This window comes from Antennarius striatus, chromosome 13 (genome assembly GCF_040054535.1).
Source record: "Antennarius striatus isolate MH-2024 chromosome 13, ASM4005453v1, whole genome shotgun sequence".
Classification (NCBI taxonomy): Eukaryota; Metazoa; Chordata; class Actinopteri; order Lophiiformes; family Antennariidae; genus Antennarius; species Antennarius striatus.
In genome coordinates this window covers 8,876,076-8,896,943 of record NC_090788.1, presented here as the reverse complement: position 1 = coordinate 8,896,943, position 20,868 = coordinate 8,876,076, and the positions used below count along the sequence as shown (strand labels likewise).

The following is a 20,868-nucleotide window of genomic DNA, read 5'->3' as shown; positions in this document are numbered from 1 at the left end:
ATTCATGAAACCAACATAAACAACTAATGCACTCTCAATTATTCTAGGGTCTTGGGTGTTTGGGGTCCACATCCACATTTTGAATGTGAAAAAGTCACTCCGCACAACAGTTTTTTCTTGTTTGAAATTCTTGCAAGTCATCTTGAACACAACCTTTTGTTTATTGAAAAAAAACAAAAAAACTGGAGAAAGATTCAGAAGTAACAACGATTCATTTATGTACAATTTTCTACTTGATGACTGTACAAACACTAGGATATCTGAATATAGAACGAATTTTTATGCCATAAGACCAGAGAAATTATTCAAATGAGAATGATTAAAAATAAGAAATAAAATGAACACATGCCAAGTCCTTTACTTCACATATTTCTCCATAAATTTCTTGTGAAACTCAGAGCGCAGAGTGTCATTGACAAAGCGTTTTTCCTTCCGTGCTTCATCCACTCCTTTGGCACAATTCTTGAACACGACATCATCATCCCACCTGGAGATATATTTAGCATCACAGTTTTAATAGTTTCTGGAAAACGCAGAGAACAATTTTCTCCAAAAAGTTCAACACGATATGAAAATTTATGAGATACCTTCGTTTGACTCTGAATGTATTCTGATTCTGGGTCATCTGTTGTTGTTGTTGTTGTTGCTGTTGTCCTGCCAAGTTAATCAATGGATTTCCACTTAAAATATTCTCCATGCGAATCCTCTCCTCTTCTGCCTTTTGCTCTCGCTCCTAAGATGGAGAAAAAAGGAATTAACTTTAAATTCAAAAGATTACATTTAACTCTGCTAAAATGTACCCAAACATTCATTTACTAATTTGTGGCCATTTCTGCTTAAACAGCAGCACAACCATGTTATTTTGAAATTATTCTTTACTTTGCGTTCTTGCTCTTCAGCCCGCTCCTTCTTGATTTTCTCTAGTTCTGCCAGAAGTGCTTCAGTGTCATCATCATCACTGTCCTCCTCAGAGTCATCATCCTCATCATCCTAAATACAGCCAAGGATCATTGGAGGAGTTTTGATGAATGCTAATCACATCACTGCTAGGTGTTCACCAAATCATGCAGTACAACAACTTACATCAGTAAGAGGGTCATCAGCATCCAAGTTGGCTGCTGGGATTTGATCTAGTCTTGGCCTCTTTGAGGATGATGATGATGACGAAGATGATGTGGTATGCTCTGTAAAATTAGGTTTAGTGTATTCAAGTAGAAAGTTGTACATGGGTATAATTCAGGTTGAGGATAACACTGACATTCAGATTTTTTTGTGTGAAGTGTAATATTGACAGATATCAACCTCTTGGCCCTCTTTCTCTGGTCTTTTCACGTGCAGCTACACGCTCCCTCTCCTCAAGCTCCCTGCGGAAGTCACGTGCACGCACCTCCTCAGGGGCATCCTGGGTAGGCTGCCTGAAGATAAATATATGTAAAAATTAATTTCCGGCATATGTCCAGTTTGCGAGTGACACATTACTTACAGCTAAATACTCTACTCCATTCAAATGTGACCTACTGACCTGTATTTGATCTTTGTATGACTCGGAAGATCTCGACTGGAATACTGCTTGGACAGAGCACTCAAATCACCTTCTCCTTTACCTCTCCCTCCTCTTGCCGGCTCAAATGTTGGCCTAGCCGCAGTAGTCATCTTTGATGGCTATACTGTGTGAGGAAAACAATCATAAACTGAGAAACAAGTAAACAATAAGACTGGGAAATTCTGAGAAGAGGAAGCTCCCAACATAAACATCAAGCCGACCTATTAATACTAATGAAGCATCACTGCCCCTTCTTAAGCCTTGTGACAATTGTTGATACAGTATTCACACTTGATGCAAAAATACATTATTAAACAATAAAAATTGTTTAAAATGTGTCTAGGAGATGGATACGTTTCCTTCAATATTACACTCGTATAGTAGTTATGTAATACTGTAGCACCATCTTCATTTGTTGATTTTTTTAATGACAATACTGGAAACGAAACGATGGAAAACTGAGTAACAAACTACATGCACCAAACAACAAACTGACTCTTTAGCGGGTTGGCTCAGGAAGCCGAAAAATGTCATAACCAAGTAACTTATTCCATGTCATCTTGATAACTTAACAGGAAAATACGATGTTTTGTTGGGACAGTACAAACTCAAACAGAGCTAGCATTTAACATTACAGTACTGCTAATAAGCAGCTAGCAGGCTAATCTGGCTAACAACGCTACAATGGAAGAAAGACAAGGTTATTCAGCTTTCAGAGCCATATGAGTACATTCAAATACGTGTCATTTAAGAAAGCCACTATTATAAAATTACCTTAACTGTAAATATTTGGCATTCTACATATTTTTTTTAAAGTAATAAGACTTACGATAGGCCTTTCACGCGACAAAGGAAACCCAGAAGCGAGGCCTGACGTCACTTCCTGCTGTTGGAACGCCGGATTCAAACACCCTCGGAATTGGTACAATCCGGAAACGGTCCAGAGGGGAAAAGCTTTCTTGTGAATGTGCAGACCTGTGGTGAGGAAGGTACAGGGGATTTAGTTTTCATGCACCTGACTCTGTTTGTCTTCGATAATATGTACCATGTCCCTTCCTCTGACTTCAAGGAGATAATGTCACGACTTAAATGTCTCCCCAATGAACTACAGTGCTCTGTGTTTGTGCAAAACACAATAACACAACAGAACAATGTGTTTGCTGTCCAGGGCAGTGAAGAATGCAGGGACCTGTTCATTGGGGAGACAGCAGCCGCTCCACAAGCATATGGCTCAATTCAGGAGAGCTAGTCCCTTAGGACTAGACCCAACAGTCCATCTGCTCCTGGAAGACACAGGCCACTGCTTTGAGGACAGTCATGTCCAGGTTCTAGCCAGGGAAGACAGATGGTTTGAGACAGGAGTTAAAGAAACTATCAGCCACCTGTAACGCAGCATGCCCTCCACCCCTAAAAACCACAACCATTCATACCTGAGTCCAGCTCCCCATTACAGCTCACATGAGGGTGGGAGGAACAACTAACTCTTATGAATGGTAATGACTCCTAATGCCTTATTGTCTTGGTGGCTTGGGTCATTTGTTGTTTTCAACAGCAGTATTTGTATCTGGACTCTCCACCAGTTAGTTAGAAATGAAGAAGCCTCTTGGACGAGAGATGAAACATCTTCAACTTACCTTAAGCAAGTGAAGTTGATTCTTTTTGTGCTGTTCTTCTTTTACCTTGACCTGGATGACTGAGAACCTATACAGACTTACCATTGTTAGTTTAGTTGAACACACATTTGACTACATTTGTTAATCCTAATACATTTGTTAATCCTAATAATTAATACTTATTAATCGTAATGAATGAAAATCTGTAATCATTGTGATGTGTACAGGTTTGTTACACGTTTGTAATTCAATACAGATGCAGTACAGACAAGAACTCATAACCAAATTGAAAAGTCTCTGTAAAGACAACACTTGCGATGCTATCAGTAACTTTCAAGATAAAGTTCACTGGACTTTTAATATTTCTGACATTTAATTTGGAGTTCTCATATGTGTTTCTTGTTAAGAGGTCTAATTGAGCAACTCACCATTCCACCATACCAGTTCTGTATGATTTATCACTTTAACGACCTCTGTATTTTATATGGTATTAAGTAGGAATCTGTACAGTTTGTGCTGCAGATTTTGGCATGAGTTCAATGACACTAAAAAACCAAAGATGTTCTGCTGGATTCCAAACAGTTTTCAAATACTACATGCTTTTACAAGTAAACAGCCATTACTGAGAAAAAGTTGTTGAGTGTCATCAGGATTTCTTTACAGACATACTGTGACCTATTTTTGTGGATTTATGTGTGTCTTTTTGTAAGCAAGAGATATTGCCTTTTCAAAAAGGCTATAACTTGTCATGCAACCAGTTTTTGGTTGCTATTGATTTGTGCTTTAAGATATCCATTTCAAAAACTGTACCAACATCATCATGAATAGCAGAACTTTCTGTTCCTTTCAATAACAAAATGTTGGTTAAAAATCACACAGAATATTTCACCATTCTTGTGAATCATCCACAAGGCCAAACATTTCTGTTTATTCAAATGTAAAATGTCAAAAATAATGTTGTGTGAAATGTTGAAGTTAAACTTGTTGGTGTCCATTATCGGTTTCACTGAAGGGTTCGCGAAATGCTCTGATAAAGCAGTAATTTAAATAAAATCAGGTTTGTCTTCCCAACTGAGGGATGTTATCAATTCTTTTGTAGTGTTAATGTGTTGTAGAAGTGGGAAAAACACCATCAATAGTAAACTGCAGGATTGTTTTAAATCAGAAGTTATGAATCTTAAGTTTCCTTTGCCCCTCAAGAAAGTACTATTGTGAAAAAACAGTGAGTCAAGGATAAAAAAAGAATATAGCGCACAAAGGTGAAAATAATACAAAAACCAAACTGTCTGAAAGGATCTGTTTAAATGGCTGCAGTGACACATGAGCAACCACACATGAACGAATGACATTTGAACTATAGGTGATTGGCTCGAAAGCAAATGTTCATATAGATAACTGCTACTTAAGAATGTCAGACATGTGTGACGCTTCATGACTGTTATGACAAGCTTGTGATCCTTCCACATGATGAAAATGGAAGCTAGAGGACTCACTTTGGACAACAAGGGGGTGGAATCTAGAACGACGGGGTGGAGGTTGAAATACCACTAAAAGCCTGGTCGGGTGAAGGAGACAAGGTTGGACACTACCCTGCATCAACAGCGGCAATACATCTCACAACACCAGGTGAGAGAAATAGCTCTTCAATTCAAAATAAGACCTGCTCACAGTTTCTATGTATATTGAATTTTGTCTTGTTAATTGGTGATTGCAGAGTGGAACTCACTGATATTAGAACATTATATTAACATTATATTAGTGCAGAATGGTAACAGGAGCTCAAATAGAACAGGACACTGCAAATCTGAGTCAATGAGTTGATAGCAACTGTGAAGACTATGTTGTACATTTTTATAGAATTATATCACAATATGTGTCAGACAAGCTTTATTTTAACATGAAAAGTTGCAACATGACAGTTCTTACTGTCGCATTTCCCTTCAAGGTACAGCTTTCTAAATGCCTGCACATTTACCTTTTAAAAGTTGTTCAGAGTTCTGACAACTGAACATATTTTACAAAATGAGTTGCAATGGCTAAAAGATTTGACGGATGACGAACACTTTCACACCTTCATCTGAGTGAGATGCTTCCCCTCAGAATGTAGTATTACAGGCTCCGCATGTAGAACAGATCATTAAATAAGTGTGAAGTCACTGGTAATAAAAGAAAAAGATAGCACTGAGGGCACACAGTGTATTGTAGTTCAGACTAATTTGTATGAATTAAATTAAAAATCTGTAATAAATTTTAACATTATCATTGTCAAATAATTCCATCAGGTTGAACATCTGAGAAATTTTCATCATGTCAGAGGGTAAATCATAGAAAATTCCAATATTTCATCACATTAACCACAAAAATAGTGTTTTTGGTTGTCTGCTAACAGTCTGCATTTGTGTGTGTGTTGTAGGAGTGGAGAAAATTCTGCTAAGACTCCAGGTTAGGGCGTCACGAAAGAATGACGCCAGCTGGATTCGTACATCACAAGATGAGACAAGGTATTTTCAGTAAACAATGCACAAAATTTACTCAATTAAAAAGGTGTTTTTCTTTCGGAGTGGGGAAGGGTTTTTTTTGTTTTGTTTTTTTATTCATGTGCTGTGCTGGAACAAGGACTCGTTACTACATTTTCATAAGCCCTGACACTGTAAGAGCATTGCACAAACAAGCTGCTCTAGTCACATTGATTTCTGTTGCAGGGAAGAGCAGCCAGTGGAGTACAGACCCAGCACACACAGTTCGTACGTCATGTCCACTGTCAAGAAATTTGAGTAAGTGTTGCATTATAACAGCAGAAGTATTAAAAGGTTCTAAAACGGCATTTAAAAACAGAACTTGTTTTGTTTCTTTTAATGTGTTTCTATAAATCAAGTTTGAAGAAGAAAATCACAGCACAGACAATAAGGCAAGACTTTGAACGAATTGGTCACAAAAATGCAGACCCAACATTGGTCACCAGGTGTCACTAATTTTTAACATTAGGGACTTTGGAACCAGAACATTTCTCTCATAGTAATGGGTGAAGATGTGTAGTAACTTTATACTTCTCAATCTTGCACATGTGAAAAGTAGTATTATAATAAGGTACTTAATGGATGTTTTCTTACATTTAATTTACAATCTATTGATTTGAGTGGTGAAAACTTTATTATAGAAAGAACTATTATAACAATGTGATATAAAATGATCAGACACCTTTATTCAACATTGCCAATGTTATTGAAAATGTGCTTCTGGGTCACATTATATTAGATGGAACAATGTGGTCATGGCTATGCGAGTCAAACATGTTGTATTTTGAGGTTTGTAAAAAAACAAAACAAAGACAAAACAGCTTCAAGCACTAATTCCCATCTGTGAAATTAACATACATTAATTTGGAATTAGCCCTGGGCAGCGGTGCTGCATTCATTAAGACCCAGAGTCCACTGCAGGCTAACACGTGCTTTTGCTGGTTGCATTTCTCACACAACAGGTCTTACTGTTGTATTTCCCTTAAAGGTACAGCTTTCTAAAAGTCTGCACATTTATTTACCTTTCAAAAGCAGGAATCACATCAGTTTGCAGTGTTAGAAAATGTGAATACTCCAACTGTACAATTTTGTTACATACATCAATATTCAGTGATTGGATGTATTCACTAAGTAATGTCACTGTCTTGAGGAGTTTTGTTGCTTTTTAAAATGGTACTCAGTAATTGTAAAGACCTACCTCTCTATTGTGTTTAAATAGGTAAATAAAATAAACATTTATTATATATTGACTGTTCATATTGACATTGTTTTGTTGGTAGCTGTGCCCGTTGCATTGATATTACATCACCCGATTTGAAAACACGCAAATACAGTATATTCCCTCAGTAAATGAACAGGTGCACACAGTTGTGCTGCCGTCTTTACCTGTCACACCATGTACTTGTTTTTGAATCAACATCTCTAATATTTAAAGACGTCACTATCTGCAGCTGTTCATTCTTTCAAATAATTGTGTTTGAGTTAAGGAGTCAAAAGGATTGAGATGCACAACTGAAGTTAACATCCTCTCCTGTTAATATGAAAACTTTGTTTACGCCTCCTTTCCAGCATTTCACAATTGAACATTAAGTAGAAATGACAGTGACAACATTCCAGAGATCCTTTCTGAAATCTCTTTTGCAAGAAAAGTGGAACACAGTAGTTGTGATAGTAGTGCTTGCCTAATCTCAGTATCTAAATACATGTAAAAATCATTACAGAAAAAAATCAAAACAACATTCTGTCCTTGTAACCATGTTGAAAGACTGAGGTGTATCGCTTCACATGAGCTGCATGAATACATATCGTTTCTTTCATTCACAAACCTTAGCTCCCATATTATAGCATAAATGGGAACAGGTGAATGGTTCATGAACAAAGTAGTTTTTCTTAGCTTGAATCATGTATGATTTTTAGAGGCCTTGGGAGCTATACAAGACATAGAAGCAAAAAGCCTATTTTGAGGAATATGGAAACAAAGACAGACATTTTTTTTTACTCCTTTTGATCCCCCAGATTAGAGTCATTGTTCAGCATCCTTTCACCCAACAACTACACTTTAACACTATGATGAAAAGTAATTAATGCTGACGCGCCGGCCTTCTTCTGGCAAAACTGACAAAAGCAGCAACCTGCAGCAAGGCTGAGGGAGGTGGGATGTAATGTTCAAGAAAGGGTGCTCATCATATTGACAAACAACCTTTCGTGAAGTGTTCATGCCAAGTTAGGAGGGCCCAGCAGCTGAGGGATTTCCTACACTGTGTACCACTTGTGGCAAAGGAGAAGAAGATGGTCCAACTGCTAGGACTGAGGCGTGTGACGCCATTAAAAGACCCTCGTCAACGGCAAAGCAATTCATTGGATAAATGCCGCATTTCCGAAAACCTTCCTTCACAATCCTGACACCTTCTTCGTTCTTCACGACCTGATATGCACCTGCAAAATTACCTGAGAACTGCTTTTTGCTGATTGCAAAGTGAGTATCTGTGGTACAACTGTTTCCGATGAGTGCTGCAAAACGCTGTTTCAGAAGGAGAAAGAGCCCCGCTTCAAGCGGCTGCAAGATGTGAGAGCAATGAGGCGGAAAGCACAACAGGATGATATTCTCCTTACGAGCAGATTCCACCACCTCAAGACTCACTGGAGACTTGTGGCCATCAAAAATCAGCAGCAGTGGACGCTCCTTTGGTGCACGCAGGAGAAAATGCTTGAGGAACCATTTCTTGAAAAGATCAGAAGTGACACACCCTGAGTCTGACCATGCATAGAGGGCATTTGGAGGCCCTTGTGTCTTATAACATACTCCTCCTGGGTAGGCCTTTGAGTAGATAATAAATGGGGGAATATCCTCTCCAGCTGCACTAAAGCAAGCCAGGAGGGAAATGCGGTCCCTTGAGCCTGGCCCTGGCTTGGAGCCCAGACTGGCAGATTTTGGGAGAATCACCCTCTTCTTGCCTAAATGAAAGCCTGTCTCATTACAGTTCAAAATTTGGCGAGGCTTGTCTCTGAGTCCATGAGCATCCAAGACAGTGCTTAGTAATTGAAAAAATTGATCAACTGCTTCCTTCTTCACACATACTGCCCGCCCACGGACAGCACCATCAGCTGGTTGAACGGTGATGTTCTTCTCTTGTCGTTTTCTAAAATTTAACCACCAGGTCTGGCCCAGTTTAGAAAATGCCACCCTTCGATGGTGCCTTTTGTAAATGGAAGAGGCAAAAGACACAAACTGTTGCTTGGTCATAGGAAATCCATGCTTGGACATGTATAAGGAGAACTCCACCAATAGCTCTTCATCGGCAGATGTTATAAGCTGAGCTGGCCCACTGCGACTCCCTGGTGCCACACGACCACTGACTCTGTCCCACAATGAAGATTTAGGGACTCCAAACTCCTTGGCAGCCTGTCTCACTGTACACCTTCCAGACTTCACTTCAATCAGTGCTCGCTCCATGGCCTCGTCTGTCCATTTCTTCTTCTTCTTCCTCCCAATTTTGTCAAGATGATTTCTTGATGGCATTTTACCTAGAATATCACAGGAATTGCAGTTATGATAAGTGGATGAACATGATCATGGAGGACGACTAAATTTCATCCTCTTTTGTCCATACTTAAACTTTGTCAGCTATGAATACACTGTACTCAGGTCTCCCTGGCCTTTTTCCTGACTTCTAAGAGACATTACATCATTTACTTTCTCTGTGCCAACCTTACTGGTAGCTTAAAGGATGGCTGACTTCATAGATGGACTCATGATGGTTTGAATAAAACCTAATATTCCTAATTTGATTCACCATTTACATTTCAAACACACAGAGTCCAAAGACTGTTGCTGCCTCTTTCTGATGAGCCCTCAGTCATCTTACAACACAGGATATCCATTTTGTGCAAATCAGCTTTGCATCAAAACACGTAGAAAAGTAGTTCCCATCAGCTTTGACATCAAACATTTGCAGCACTTGAGGCAATAAATGTAAAATATCTGCATTTGTGATTATTAAAACGTGCTTTTAAACACAGTGTGTTGACATTATTAAAACGTGCTTTTAATAATATTAGTTAATGATAAAGTAAAATAACAGCTTCATACCTGGTAGAGTTATATCAGTCAACTAGAAAAGTCGAGCTTTTTCTGTCAGGCACCGTAGCAGCTTTTTAATGGTCCATTTAATTTCCTTTTAATCTACTCCGGGTGCGTGTTTTTTTCCCGTCGAGTTGTAAGTGGCGTAACAACAAAGGATCGGCAGGGATTGTAGCCCTTACGTGATGAACCTTTCCTCTCTACAAAACCAACTTCCTCTGGAGAGTCGTCGTAGTGTTTGGAGGGGCCAGGATACAACTCGTCCAGTGTTGGTCATTAACACGCCGCCGACGGCAACGTTAAACACTGACTAAAACTGCGGTTACAGTTACTATGCTTTGCGATTTTGGGACAAATTAACCCGTAAACATAAACAAAGTACAAATGTTTATCCTCCAGTCACTGCTAGATTTTTGTTGGTTACAGACATTTTAATTACGTAGATACATCCCTCAAAAACTATACATTCACCTGGCTAGCAAGAGACGGCTACATCACAAGCCAGAAGCTAAAATCCGGAAAATAGATCAGGGCCCCTTCAAAATAAAACTATAAACTTCCGTTTCAACAATAAATCTCTAAAGCAAAAAGGAGTGTATAGTATTGTAATAAAATTGGATCGAGATGCTCAAATTACATGAAACTACAGGTATAAAACAACCCCCCTTTTATATGTTTTGCTAAAGGTTACACAGCAGCATCTAAATTATATGTGTGATATTTTATGCAAAAGCATTTGTGTATTGATTAAAACAATTTAGGTGATATTAGTTGTCTTATGTAACAAGAAATTCTTAGTACAGCAGTATAAACTGCAGTCATTCTTTTGAGTCATGAGTTCCAGTGAAAACGTGCACATTCTTTTGGTGTAAAGGTGAACCATCAGTTTATAATTTATCAGGCCCTACATCATTTTCAAGATATTTTACTTTTACGGGCTAATTAACTCCATTCTAACTTCTGAGTGCCTTTCATCTATTGTAGTAATGTAATGAATGAGAGGCACTGAAGGGACTAAGACGACTCATGCATGTAAATGGTTCACATTTATTGTTCAGAAAAACTGATCCACTCCCTCACATCATTGCAGCTGTGTTTGGTGATATTTACATAGTTAATAAACAATGTGTTGACATTTAAAGCTCTGTTTGTCAGCTGTGCTTCATCAATCAGTGTAGCTGGTCTCATGCTTTTCTAGTCAGCTCATATGCTATCAATGCAAATATATATACATTTGTATATGTACATTTTTTGATGAATCTCTCACTCACATGATACTTTACATTTTATCACCATTATGTTTATTATTCCTTGATTTCAACTTTTATTTTTCATACTACATTCTGTAAGAAAGAATGCTTGTGAGTTGCTTCTTAAAATATTGAACACTTACATCAGGGGTGACTAAGTCAAATACACAGAGGGCCAAAAAAACAAAAATTGTTACAAGCCAAGGGCCAGACTGGTTCAACATTTATTAAAACATATTGAAATAACCATAGCCTATTGAACCAAGAGCTAACACAGTGTATATTATTTAATGATTAAATTAATAAAGCAATATTTTGTTGTGGGGAAAACAGCAGGCAAACAGTAAAAAAGTAAATGTCTTTAAAAAACAAAGTATGTTCCTTAATATCAAGATAAATGCATGAATGAAATTGCATGCATTATAAACAATATACATTATTGTGCATACACAATAATAATGCATTATTGTGCAAAAAATAAAATTAAATAAAATATTGTGCTGTTCTACAATCCTATCAATCACTGCTTTCAAATAGTAAAATAAAAAATATCAAATCAGTTGTATCCTTTCTCATGGCTCTTATCTGCAATTTTCCCTGAGTCCATTCAACTGAAATAAATATGGATAAATAAAATAAAATACAAAAATCTATGGCACACAGAAAAAACAGTACAGTACTTTTCTCAAACACATCATGTGTTGTAGAAACAAATGTAAAAATTTAACTGAATTTAAAACTGAAAATTTATTACTGCTGTGTGATGCCCACTTGTCTGAGGCTGACCCTGACATTTGATGGTATCTCATCTTTCGTACAAGTTCATGAATGTTCAGGGTCAGGCTTTGAGCTGAGGAAATCCTCAGGCTTGAGTGAGGGTGTTCATCAGTCAGACGGCTCCTGTGTGATGTTTTGCTTATCTTTATCAGAGAGAACAATTGTTCTCAGAGGTCTGTGCTACGAAACATAGAGCGTCCGAGCAGCTTGGATGCACAGTGTGTCAGAGATGAAACATGCAAACTCAGCAGAAGACACTCAGTTTTACCTTTTACCTCTTTGAACATATACTGACTCCCACCTGGATAGGAACTCACTGCTTTCAGCGTCCACCTTCCTTTTAGCCAGTTTTGAGAAGGGGAGTACCTAAATTCAATCTCCACTATGACTGCTGATAAACATTGAAGCGGATTCCAACCTACTAGTTCTGCAGCACGTTCGTTTGATGATCAGGGCAAACAGATGACTCTTGAGACGATGGTTGAAGTCCATGGTACTTTACTTACAGAGCTCTGGCTCATTCTCCAATACAACCAAACATTGGTGCATGTGGTATGAGAAGGACAAGTTCTCAAGACAGTGGTATATATACTGTTCAAGACAGGCATGATGTCACGTAACTCTTTTACAGGGATACATTTACTAGTAAGTGCAAAGGGACAGTGTAAGAAACAAATGGTGGATGCATAATAACCTCAAGGTCCATAAACTACATCTTTAAAGGCTAGGAAACTGAGGTTATTCAGCAAGTGTTGATTGTATCCTGTGAGAGGACCTCATTTACAATTGAACAAAAAGACAAAGTGTGTGTGTGGGGGGGTAAATCCTGTGGAAGGGGTTCACCAAATGTTCTTCTAACCCTAAAGGTTAGAAGATCTTGATAATGTTTTCAGTATTTTCATGTGTAATTAACCTGAGCAATAGACCAGAAAAACAACCCCGGAGAACAAACCTAAGAAGAGACACAGATCAAAGGGTTTAAATGCTATTCCCATGTAGAGACCTGAACAATGAAACTAATATTCCTTCAACATCCATCCATCCATTGTCATGACCGCTTCGTCCGCTGTTGTGGGTCACGGGAAGCTAGAGCCAGAGCCTATCTCAGCTGGCTTAGTGCATCCCAGGTCAGTGCACCGCAGAGACACAGACAGAGACACAGACAACAACGCACACACTCATTCCTACAATCTGAAGCGCATGTTTTTGGGAGGTAGCCGGAGAACCTTGAGAGAACCCATGCAGACACGGGGAGAACATGCAAACTCCGCACAGAGGGGAACACGAATCCGGAACCGCCTTGCTGTGCAGCGACAGCAATACCCACTGCGCCACCGTGCCGCCCTACTATTACACACTGAAACCCAAAGCACGCTTGCTGCGCTGTAGTGACTTCCACTACTGTTGCATTGTAGGAAATGTAGTTTTGGTGCGTGCAAACGGGCAAGCGGGCTGATATGGCCTGCGGGCCGGTTCTAATAGTAATTAAAAATCATCCGTTGGGCCATAAATAATTTGCTGCAGGCCAGATCTCGCCCGCGGGTCTTGACTTTGACCTATGTGACTTCAAAGTCAAAGTTAAGTCAAAGTCAGCTTCATTGTCAAATGTACCATATATGCACGACATACAGTACGGCACAGATGAAATTGCAGTCTACTCTGATTCACGGTAAACAAGCAGTACAACAGGCGTACAACACAGGCAGAACAACAGGTAGTACAACACAGGCAGAACAACAGGTAGTACAACACAGGCAGGACAACACAGGCAGTACAACAGGCAGTATAACAGACAATACAGCACAAAGTATGAGACGAAACACAAAGGGATGGTAAACATCTCTATACACTCTAATACCGTAGGGGAAGTGACGTGTGCACAGTCCCTGAGTTGATGGGGGAGATAGAAGGGGGAGGTAGTCAGGTGTTTGGGGGAGGGCAGGGCAGGGTGAGGGTAGAGTTCAAGGTTGTGGCAGTGGGCAGAGCAGGGAGGGAGTTGAGCCTCCTGACTGCCTAATGAAAGGAACTGTCCTTGTGCCTGCTGGTTTTGGCCTGCAGACTGCAGTCTCCTACCTGATGGCAGCAGGCTGAAAAGGCTGTGAGAGGGGTGGGTGGGATCACCTGCAATGCTGATCGCTTTGCGGGTTAGGTGGGTGTTATAAATGTCTTTGAGGGAAGGGAGAGAGACACCAGTGATCTTTTCAGCTGCTCTCACGATGCGCTGCAGGGTCTTGCGGCAGGAAACACTGCAGGTGCCGTACCACACAGTGATGCAGCTGGTCAGGATGCTCTCGATGGTGCCTCTGTAGAAGGTGAGCATGATGTGGGGTGGAGCTCTTGCTCTCCTTAGTTTGTGGAGGAAGTAGAGTCGCTGTTGGACTTTTTTGGCCAGTGATGCAGTGTTGCGGCCCCAGGACAGGTCTACGGAGATGTGCACACACAGGAACTTGGTGCTGCTGACCCCTTCCACTGCAGCACCGTCGATGGGTAGTGGAGCATGCTGGGCGCATGCTCTCCAACAACCTGCTTCGTCTTCTCCACATTCACGTGGAGATTGTTGTCCTTGCACCACATAGTCAGGCGGCTCACTTCATTTCTGTAGGCTGTCTCATCGTTGTTGTTGACGAGACCCACCACAGTCGTGTCGTCTGCAAACTTTATGAAAAGGTTGGAGCTGGAAGTTGGTGTGCAGTCGTGGGTCAGCAGAGTTGTTTTGTGAAAATGTTTGCAGGTCCGCCGGAGGTAGGTACACAGAAAAACCAAGCAATAAATCAGACAGAAAACTGCTATGATGCTATAATAAATTAATGGTTTATTTCCCGCAGAGCATAGAGCAAACAAACAACAAATAATGAGCAGCAAACAGTAGATAATATACATCTATGATGCTAGAATAAACTGGTATCTACATCCTCCACAAAGAACCGCTGGAGTAAGCTCGTAGTTTAATTCCCCACAGAGCATAGTAATGTACTTTGAGTCCCAGGACCCCCTATGATTCTAGAACAAATGTGTCGTTCATTCCCTCCACAGAGCATAGGACAGTACCCACAAATTCTTTGGTTGAGCTAAAGCATTCCACATGTGCTCAGTCTCTTACCTTGACACATGAATCGGGGAGCCCAACGATCCAGGTAGAGTAGCATCAACCGTGCTGGGCGTTCGTACGCAACCCGCAGCTGACTCCAACATGGCGCCGGAAACCCTCTACTTTTATATGTCTGAATAAACAACGCACCACACTGTCTGAGAAAGACGGGGTTTCTCAGGCAGTGTGGGGAAGCACTCGCTACACCTGGGAAGGCAGTGTAGGAGGCATTCACATACCCCGAGAAACACATCTTTATCAGGCCACCTTGCACACTGGAATGGACCAAAACAACTTAACTGAGCAGGGTTGCCTGAGAACAGGCCTCTCTATTCTCTTCAAATCTACACAGGTGAAATTCCCATTACAAGAGTGACGAGGTGGGGCTCAGTACACATCCTTTGGGGGTTCCCGTGTTCAGTGTGATTAGTGCTGGAGGTATTGCTAACGACTCGAACTGCCTGTGGTCTCCCTGTCAGGAAGGACTTACATCATCTGTAGCAAAACATTTGGGGGCGGCAGTGGCTCAGTGGTAAAGCGGGCGGTAGAGCTGGTCGTCCTATGATTTAAGATCGGCGGTTCGATTCCCGCTCCCGCCCCCCCAAAAATACCCGGAGGTGAGCTGACAGTGGGAGGTGTCAGCTCATCTCCGGAGCACTGCCGAGGCACCCCTGAGCAAGGCGCCGTCCCCTTTACAAATTGCTCATTTGAGGCGCACCAAGAAGGAGCTGCCTGCCACTCTACCTCCCCTGCATGCCTACAGGCCCCTTTGTGTGTGTGTGTGTGATACAGGGGCCTGTACTCACAAATATATATGTATGCATGCGTTTGTAATCAGTAGCTAGAGTGTGAGTTCTTAATTTCCCTTCGGGGATCAAACCAGTATATAAAATTTTTTTTTAAAAATTAAAAAATTAAAACATGACTATTGTAACACTAATATGGAGAATTTGATAGGCAAATCATTTTGAGCCACAATAGTATAAAGCTTTTTATAGAGGTGTTTGAAATGCTCTTAGTCTGTCCCGTCACCTAGACCTGTTTGCCATGAGAGACCCTACTAGGAGCAGTAAGCCCTTGACAACATATCTTCAATAATTATTTAGGCACTCAAACTCCCCTCACCTCGATAAGGTGGCAGTTCAGGGGGGAGAGTTGAAACACTCATATAAAGAGAAATAAATCAAGGACTGTGACATTGTCCAGTATGATGCAATTGGGGCCACTCCAATGAACCAAGGCCCAGGGCTGGGGCCTCTGCCTACGAGGTCTGGCTGGGTTCAGCCCAAAAGGACGATGAGTACCCAATCTCCAGTGGACTCACCACTTTCTGAGGGAACTGTAGGGGATGGATTCAATGTGAATTGGGTGGCAGTCGAGTGTGTGGGGCTCGACGACCAAATCACTGGACCTGGAATGTTCCCTAGCTAAGGGAAAGGAGCTTGACCTTATGAGGGAGGTTGAGAGGTACAGACTAGATCACTTCCATCCACAGCTTGGGCTATGGAACCCAATCCCTTGAGGGGGTCTGGACTCTTCACTTTTCTAGTGTTGTCCAGAGTGAGGCTGGTATGGGCTTGCTAATAGGCACACAGCTCAGTTGCAATATATTGGTGTCTACCCCAGTGAACGAGAGGGTCGCATTCTTGTGCCTTCGGGTTGGGGACATGGGTTAACTGATATTTCAGCCTACGGGCCAAAATGCAGTGAGAATACTCCGCCTTCTTGGAGTCCTGGGAAGCTGTACTGAATAGTGTTCCAACTGGAGAGGCGGGGAACTACTGACCTCGACTGAGAACATCATCAGGACTTTGAAGAAATACTTTGAGGATCTCCACAATCCCACTACCATGTCTTCCATGCAGGAAGCAGAGGCTGAGGTCTCAGAGGAGGACTCTTTCATCACCCAGGCTGATGTCACCAAGGTGGTTGCCAAGCTCTTCAGGTGTTGGGCACCGGGGGTGGATGACATTTGCCCTGAGTACCTCAAGTCTCTAGATGTGCAGGGATTGGCTTGGTTGACACGTCTCTGTAACATTGCATGGCAGTCGGGGACAGTACATCTGGATTGGAAGACCGGGGTGGTGGTCAAACTTCTATAGGGGGACCAGAGGTTGTGCTCCAACTACAGGGGATCACACTCCTCAGCCTCCCGGGGAAAGTGTATCACACGGAACAGGGAGGAACACTGGACAGGAGGAACATTGGACCAGCTCTACACTCCCCATTGAGTGCTCAAGGGTGCATGAGAGTTTGCCCAATCAGTCTACATGTGCTTTGTGGATCAGGAAAAGCCTTTTGACAACATCCCTCATGCTATATTGTGCTCTGGGAATATGCGGGTCAAGGCCCTTTGCTAAGGGCTCTCCAATCCCTGTATGATTGAAGCTGGACCTTGGTTCCATTGCTGGCAGTAAGTCAGACCTTTTCCCGTTGCATGATGAACTTCGGCAGGGTTGCCATTTATCACCGGTTCTGTTCATTATTTTTATGGACAGAATGTCAATGCGCAGCCAGGGACCGGAAGGGGGTCAGGTTTGGGGACCAAAGGATTTTATCTTTCCCTTTTTGGATGATGTTGTGGTGTTGGCCTCATCTAACCTGAACTTTTATTCTGCACTGGGAGGTTTGCAGCTGAGTGTGATTTGAGTGGGAGGAAGATTGGCACCTCCAAATGTGAGGCCATGGTTCTCGACCGAAAAAAGGTGATCTGCCCTCCCTAGTTCGGGGGGGGAGAATTTACCCCCAGTGGAGCACCTGAAGTATCTGTCTTGTTCAGGAGTGACAGAAGGATGGAACATGAGATTGACAGACAGATGGGTGCAGCGGCTGAAGCCATACAGTCATTGTGTCGGTCTGTTGTGGTGAAGAAAGAGCAGAGTCAAAAGACGAAGCTCTCAATTTACCGGTCAATCTTCTCTCCTGCTCTCAACTGTGGTCATGAGGTTTGGGTCATGACCAAAAGGACAAGATACCGGATACCAGTGGTTGAAATGAATTTCCTTGGCAGAGGAGGCCTCGGGGAAGACTGAAGCTATGCTGGAGAGACAATGTCTCTCAGCTGGCTTGGGAATGCCTCAGGATCCCCTCAGAAAAGGTGGTTGAGGTGTCTGGGGAGAGGGAAGTATGGGCATCCTTGCCAAGGTTGTTGCCTCCAAGACATGACTCGAAGATGGATGGATATTATGAAGCTGATGAAGTACTTCACTGGTTAAGAATTATTAACAAGAGATAATTTTCTACTGCTTTATAGTCTTCTCTATGGTTGCAAATATCAAAGATCTTTTAAGGCAGGGATCTCCAAACTTTTTCCTGTAAGGGCCACATAACTTTTTCTTTCTCCGATGGGGGTCCGCGGTCCGTCTGTGAAAGAAAAATTGTGACGACCGCAGGTGGGCCTAAATGCAAATGTTTATTGTCTTCCAGAACCAAATATTAACCCTTTATAATACCAAATATAATAACCCTTTCTGGTTATTATGTCATTTGGGAGAGCGGCATAGAAGTCAATGAGACTGTCGTGCTTTGATGCGTCCTTCAAAACATCGCAGTTCTGTAACTCGACCAACTGCTAAGAAGGCTGGGCTTCATCGATGTCAGCAACAAAGGGGTTCTGGAAAAGTCACTTTTTTTTGCATTTACATGGAGGTGACCGAATCGCACACGGAACTCGGCTTTAAGTATTTCCAGTGATTCCACACACCTTTCAGCTGGAATGGGGCTGCTGGGGTCTCTGCAGAAAGGTTTTGGGTAGCAGGGGGATGGATGAAGTTGTGCTTTTTCTCTTGTTCCAAAACCAGTGCTAGTTTCATCCCAAATGATTTTATGTGTGAATACATATCACAAATGAGTTTCCCTTGGCTTTGTAGCAGCAAATTAAGGTTGTCCAGCATTTCTGTCATGTCTATTAAAATTGCAAGGTGCCATTTCCATTCTGGATCAATCAGCTCTGGAACCGTTTTGTCAGGAGGCAATTTTCTGGTATTGTTGGAGGGGCCGTGCAAAATGTGGAGGCGGGCCACATCCAGCCCGCAGGCTTTAGTTTGGGAACTACTGTTTTAAGGTGTTTCTTATTCTCAGTCTGTACATCAGTGGTCCCCAACCCCTTAGCCGCAGACCGGTACAGGTCCGTGGGTCATTTGGTAACGGGCTGCACAGAAAGAAAAAATAATTTACATTACTTACCTCCAAGCCCACCAGTATCACCCTTCACCTAACCATCGGCTGGGGTCCTGCTGCCTCTCTTCCTCCGTGTCACCATACTGTTCCACCCCTCATCCGCCCATCCGCTGAGGACCATCCTCTGTGAACCTGCACCTCCAAGCCCACCAGTATCACCCCTCATCTATCCATTGGCTGGGGTCCTCCTTCCTTTCTTCCTCCGTGCCGCCATACAGTCATCCAAGCACCTGTAATTGTGCCTTGAATTTACCAATGGGAAACATGTATTAAAGACAACAACCCCAATCATCTTTAACCATAACGACACTGACTCTATCTGGCTTATCTGCCACTCTCTCTCTGTCTCTCTTTCTCTTACCCTGTTCTTATCTTCCTTTTTATTTCTTTTCCACCCAAACGGTCAAGGCTAATGGCCGCCCAAAAGAGTCTGGGTCCTGCCTGGAGTTTCTTCCTCATCGAGGAAGTTTTTCCCCGCCACTGCCGCTTATGCTTGCTCTGGAGGGTTCAGTTGGGTTTCTCTGTCTGTTAAAGCGCTTTGAAATGTCTGTTATTATGATTAAGCACTATATAAATAAAACCTGATTGATTGATTGATACTTCCGTTTTATTAATTTCGGAGTCTGAAAGATATTTTATTTTGAAAAGTGACGTCTGTGCGGAATGATACACAGACGAATGCATGTGCCTGTCCCACTTGACAGGTCTCGGTCACGTGACAGGTTAACAGCCCACACAATTAAGTGCCCACAACCGCACCAGTGTTCTGGATTAGAGTCAAGGCAAATTATCATGAGATCGCCTAAAAAGTATCAAAAACCATGCCTTCATTTCCAATCTCCTGTCTTTGTGAAGCAGGATTTTCTGCAGTGACTGTAAAGAAAACCAACTGCGGAGTAGACTGGATGTCTGGAACACACTTCAGGTGTCATTGTCCTTCGTTAACCCTAGATCAGCAGTCCCCATCCACAAATTCTCATTATTGTAATTACAGGTATTATTATTATTTGATTGACTTGTTCACTCTTTTATTGGAAATGATCAGTATTTCTCTGACGCTGAATGCACTGATTGTAAGTCGCCATATTTCAAAATAATCCTCATCTGTGCAGTCACTTGAATCGAGTTTTTAATATACTTACTTCGTACAATAATTTCGTTTACAGAGATGTTGATTATCAACTTATGAAAAAAAAGTTGTTTATTGTCTTTTGATGTCTGCATTTTACATAAAACCACTGCGGATGATTTATTATTAGACTACAGCTATCCTGGCGTCATTAACGATTATTGAGCAAATGAAGGCCTGTCCATGAAAATATTGTCCTTGATTAAACCGGTCCATGGTGCAAAAAGGACTGCTGCTGTACATCATTAGATTCTAAACTGAGCTCTCCTCTCTAAAGTATGCAGTTCATTCCACATTAAGGGTATGTAGGAGATGAATTTTAATTAAAAGAACTGCAAACTATGATTGAATATTTGTTGATCTTCTCTAAATCCTGCTAATGGACCAAATCCTAAAGTTGTTCTTGCTCAGTCTGAAGGGTTGATGGTGAACAACACATAAGACACAAGGCTAGTACATTAGAATGCCCCTCTGTGGGATGTCAGTGTACATGAAATTGGTATAGTTTGGCAATAAATAATTTTTTTCTGTTATAGATCCCAACCAGCCACAGACAAAGTCATCCAAAACGCTGAAGCACAACCACAAAACTATGTTTCTGACATGACTACAGGAGACAATACTATTCAATGTGACACAACTGTTCACCAGTCAAATGTAAATTTCATTAAAGAGGCTCCGGAGATTTCTGC

General features: G+C 41.6%; 2 protein-coding genes across 2 annotated transcripts; both read right to left on the bottom strand.

Moving 5' to 3' along the window:
* Window positions 1-140: 140 nt before the first annotated feature.
* On the bottom strand, window positions 141-2,498 carry cwc15 (CWC15 spliceosome associated protein homolog). The gene is made up of 7 exons (XM_068332131.1): window positions 2,373-2,498; window positions 1,523-1,667; window positions 1,303-1,415; window positions 1,084-1,184; window positions 880-990; window positions 588-733; window positions 141-487 (listed from the first exon to the last, which is right to left on the bottom strand). The coding sequence occupies exons 2-7, from the start codon at window positions 1,651-1,653 to the stop codon at window positions 358-360; spliced, it is 732 nt and encodes a 243-aa protein (XP_068188232.1). The 5' UTR covers window positions 1,654-1,667; window positions 2,373-2,498; the 3' UTR covers window positions 141-357.
* On the bottom strand, window positions 2,214-10,219 carry si:rp71-1d10.8 (uncharacterized). Its single transcript, XM_068331693.1, has 4 exons — window positions 9,763-10,219; window positions 8,121-9,197; window positions 2,373-2,518; window positions 2,214-2,222 (listed from the first exon to the last, which is right to left on the bottom strand). The coding sequence occupies exons 2-4, from the start codon at window positions 9,190-9,192 to the stop codon at window positions 2,214-2,216; spliced, it is 1,227 nt and encodes a 408-aa protein (XP_068187794.1). The 5' UTR covers window positions 9,193-9,197; window positions 9,763-10,219.
* Between the last annotated feature and the right edge of the window lie 10,649 nt (window positions 10,220-20,868).

Excerpts from the sequence above, each read along its gene's own strand:
- cwc15 (XM_068332131.1), bottom strand. The coding sequence starts at position 1,653 with ATGACTACTGCGGCTAGGCCAACATTTGAGCCGGCAAGAGGAGGGAGA. Across the intron at positions 1,185-1,302 it reads CAGAGAAAGAGGGCCAAGAG|AGCATACCACATCATCTTCG; the intron begins GTTGATATCTGT and ends CTAATTTTACAG. Across the intron at positions 734-879 it reads CTGAAGAGCAAGAACGCAAA|GAGCGAGAGCAAAAGGCAGA; the intron begins GTAAAGAATAAT and ends TCTCCATCTTAG.
- si:rp71-1d10.8 (XM_068331693.1), bottom strand. The coding sequence starts at position 9,192 with ATGCCATCAAGAAATCATCTTGACAAAATTGGGAGGAAGAAGAAGAAG. Across the intron at positions 2,519-8,120 it reads CAGCAAAAAGCAGTTCTCAG|GTCTGCACATTCACAAGAAA; the intron begins GTAATTTTGCAG and ends TCCTCACCACAG.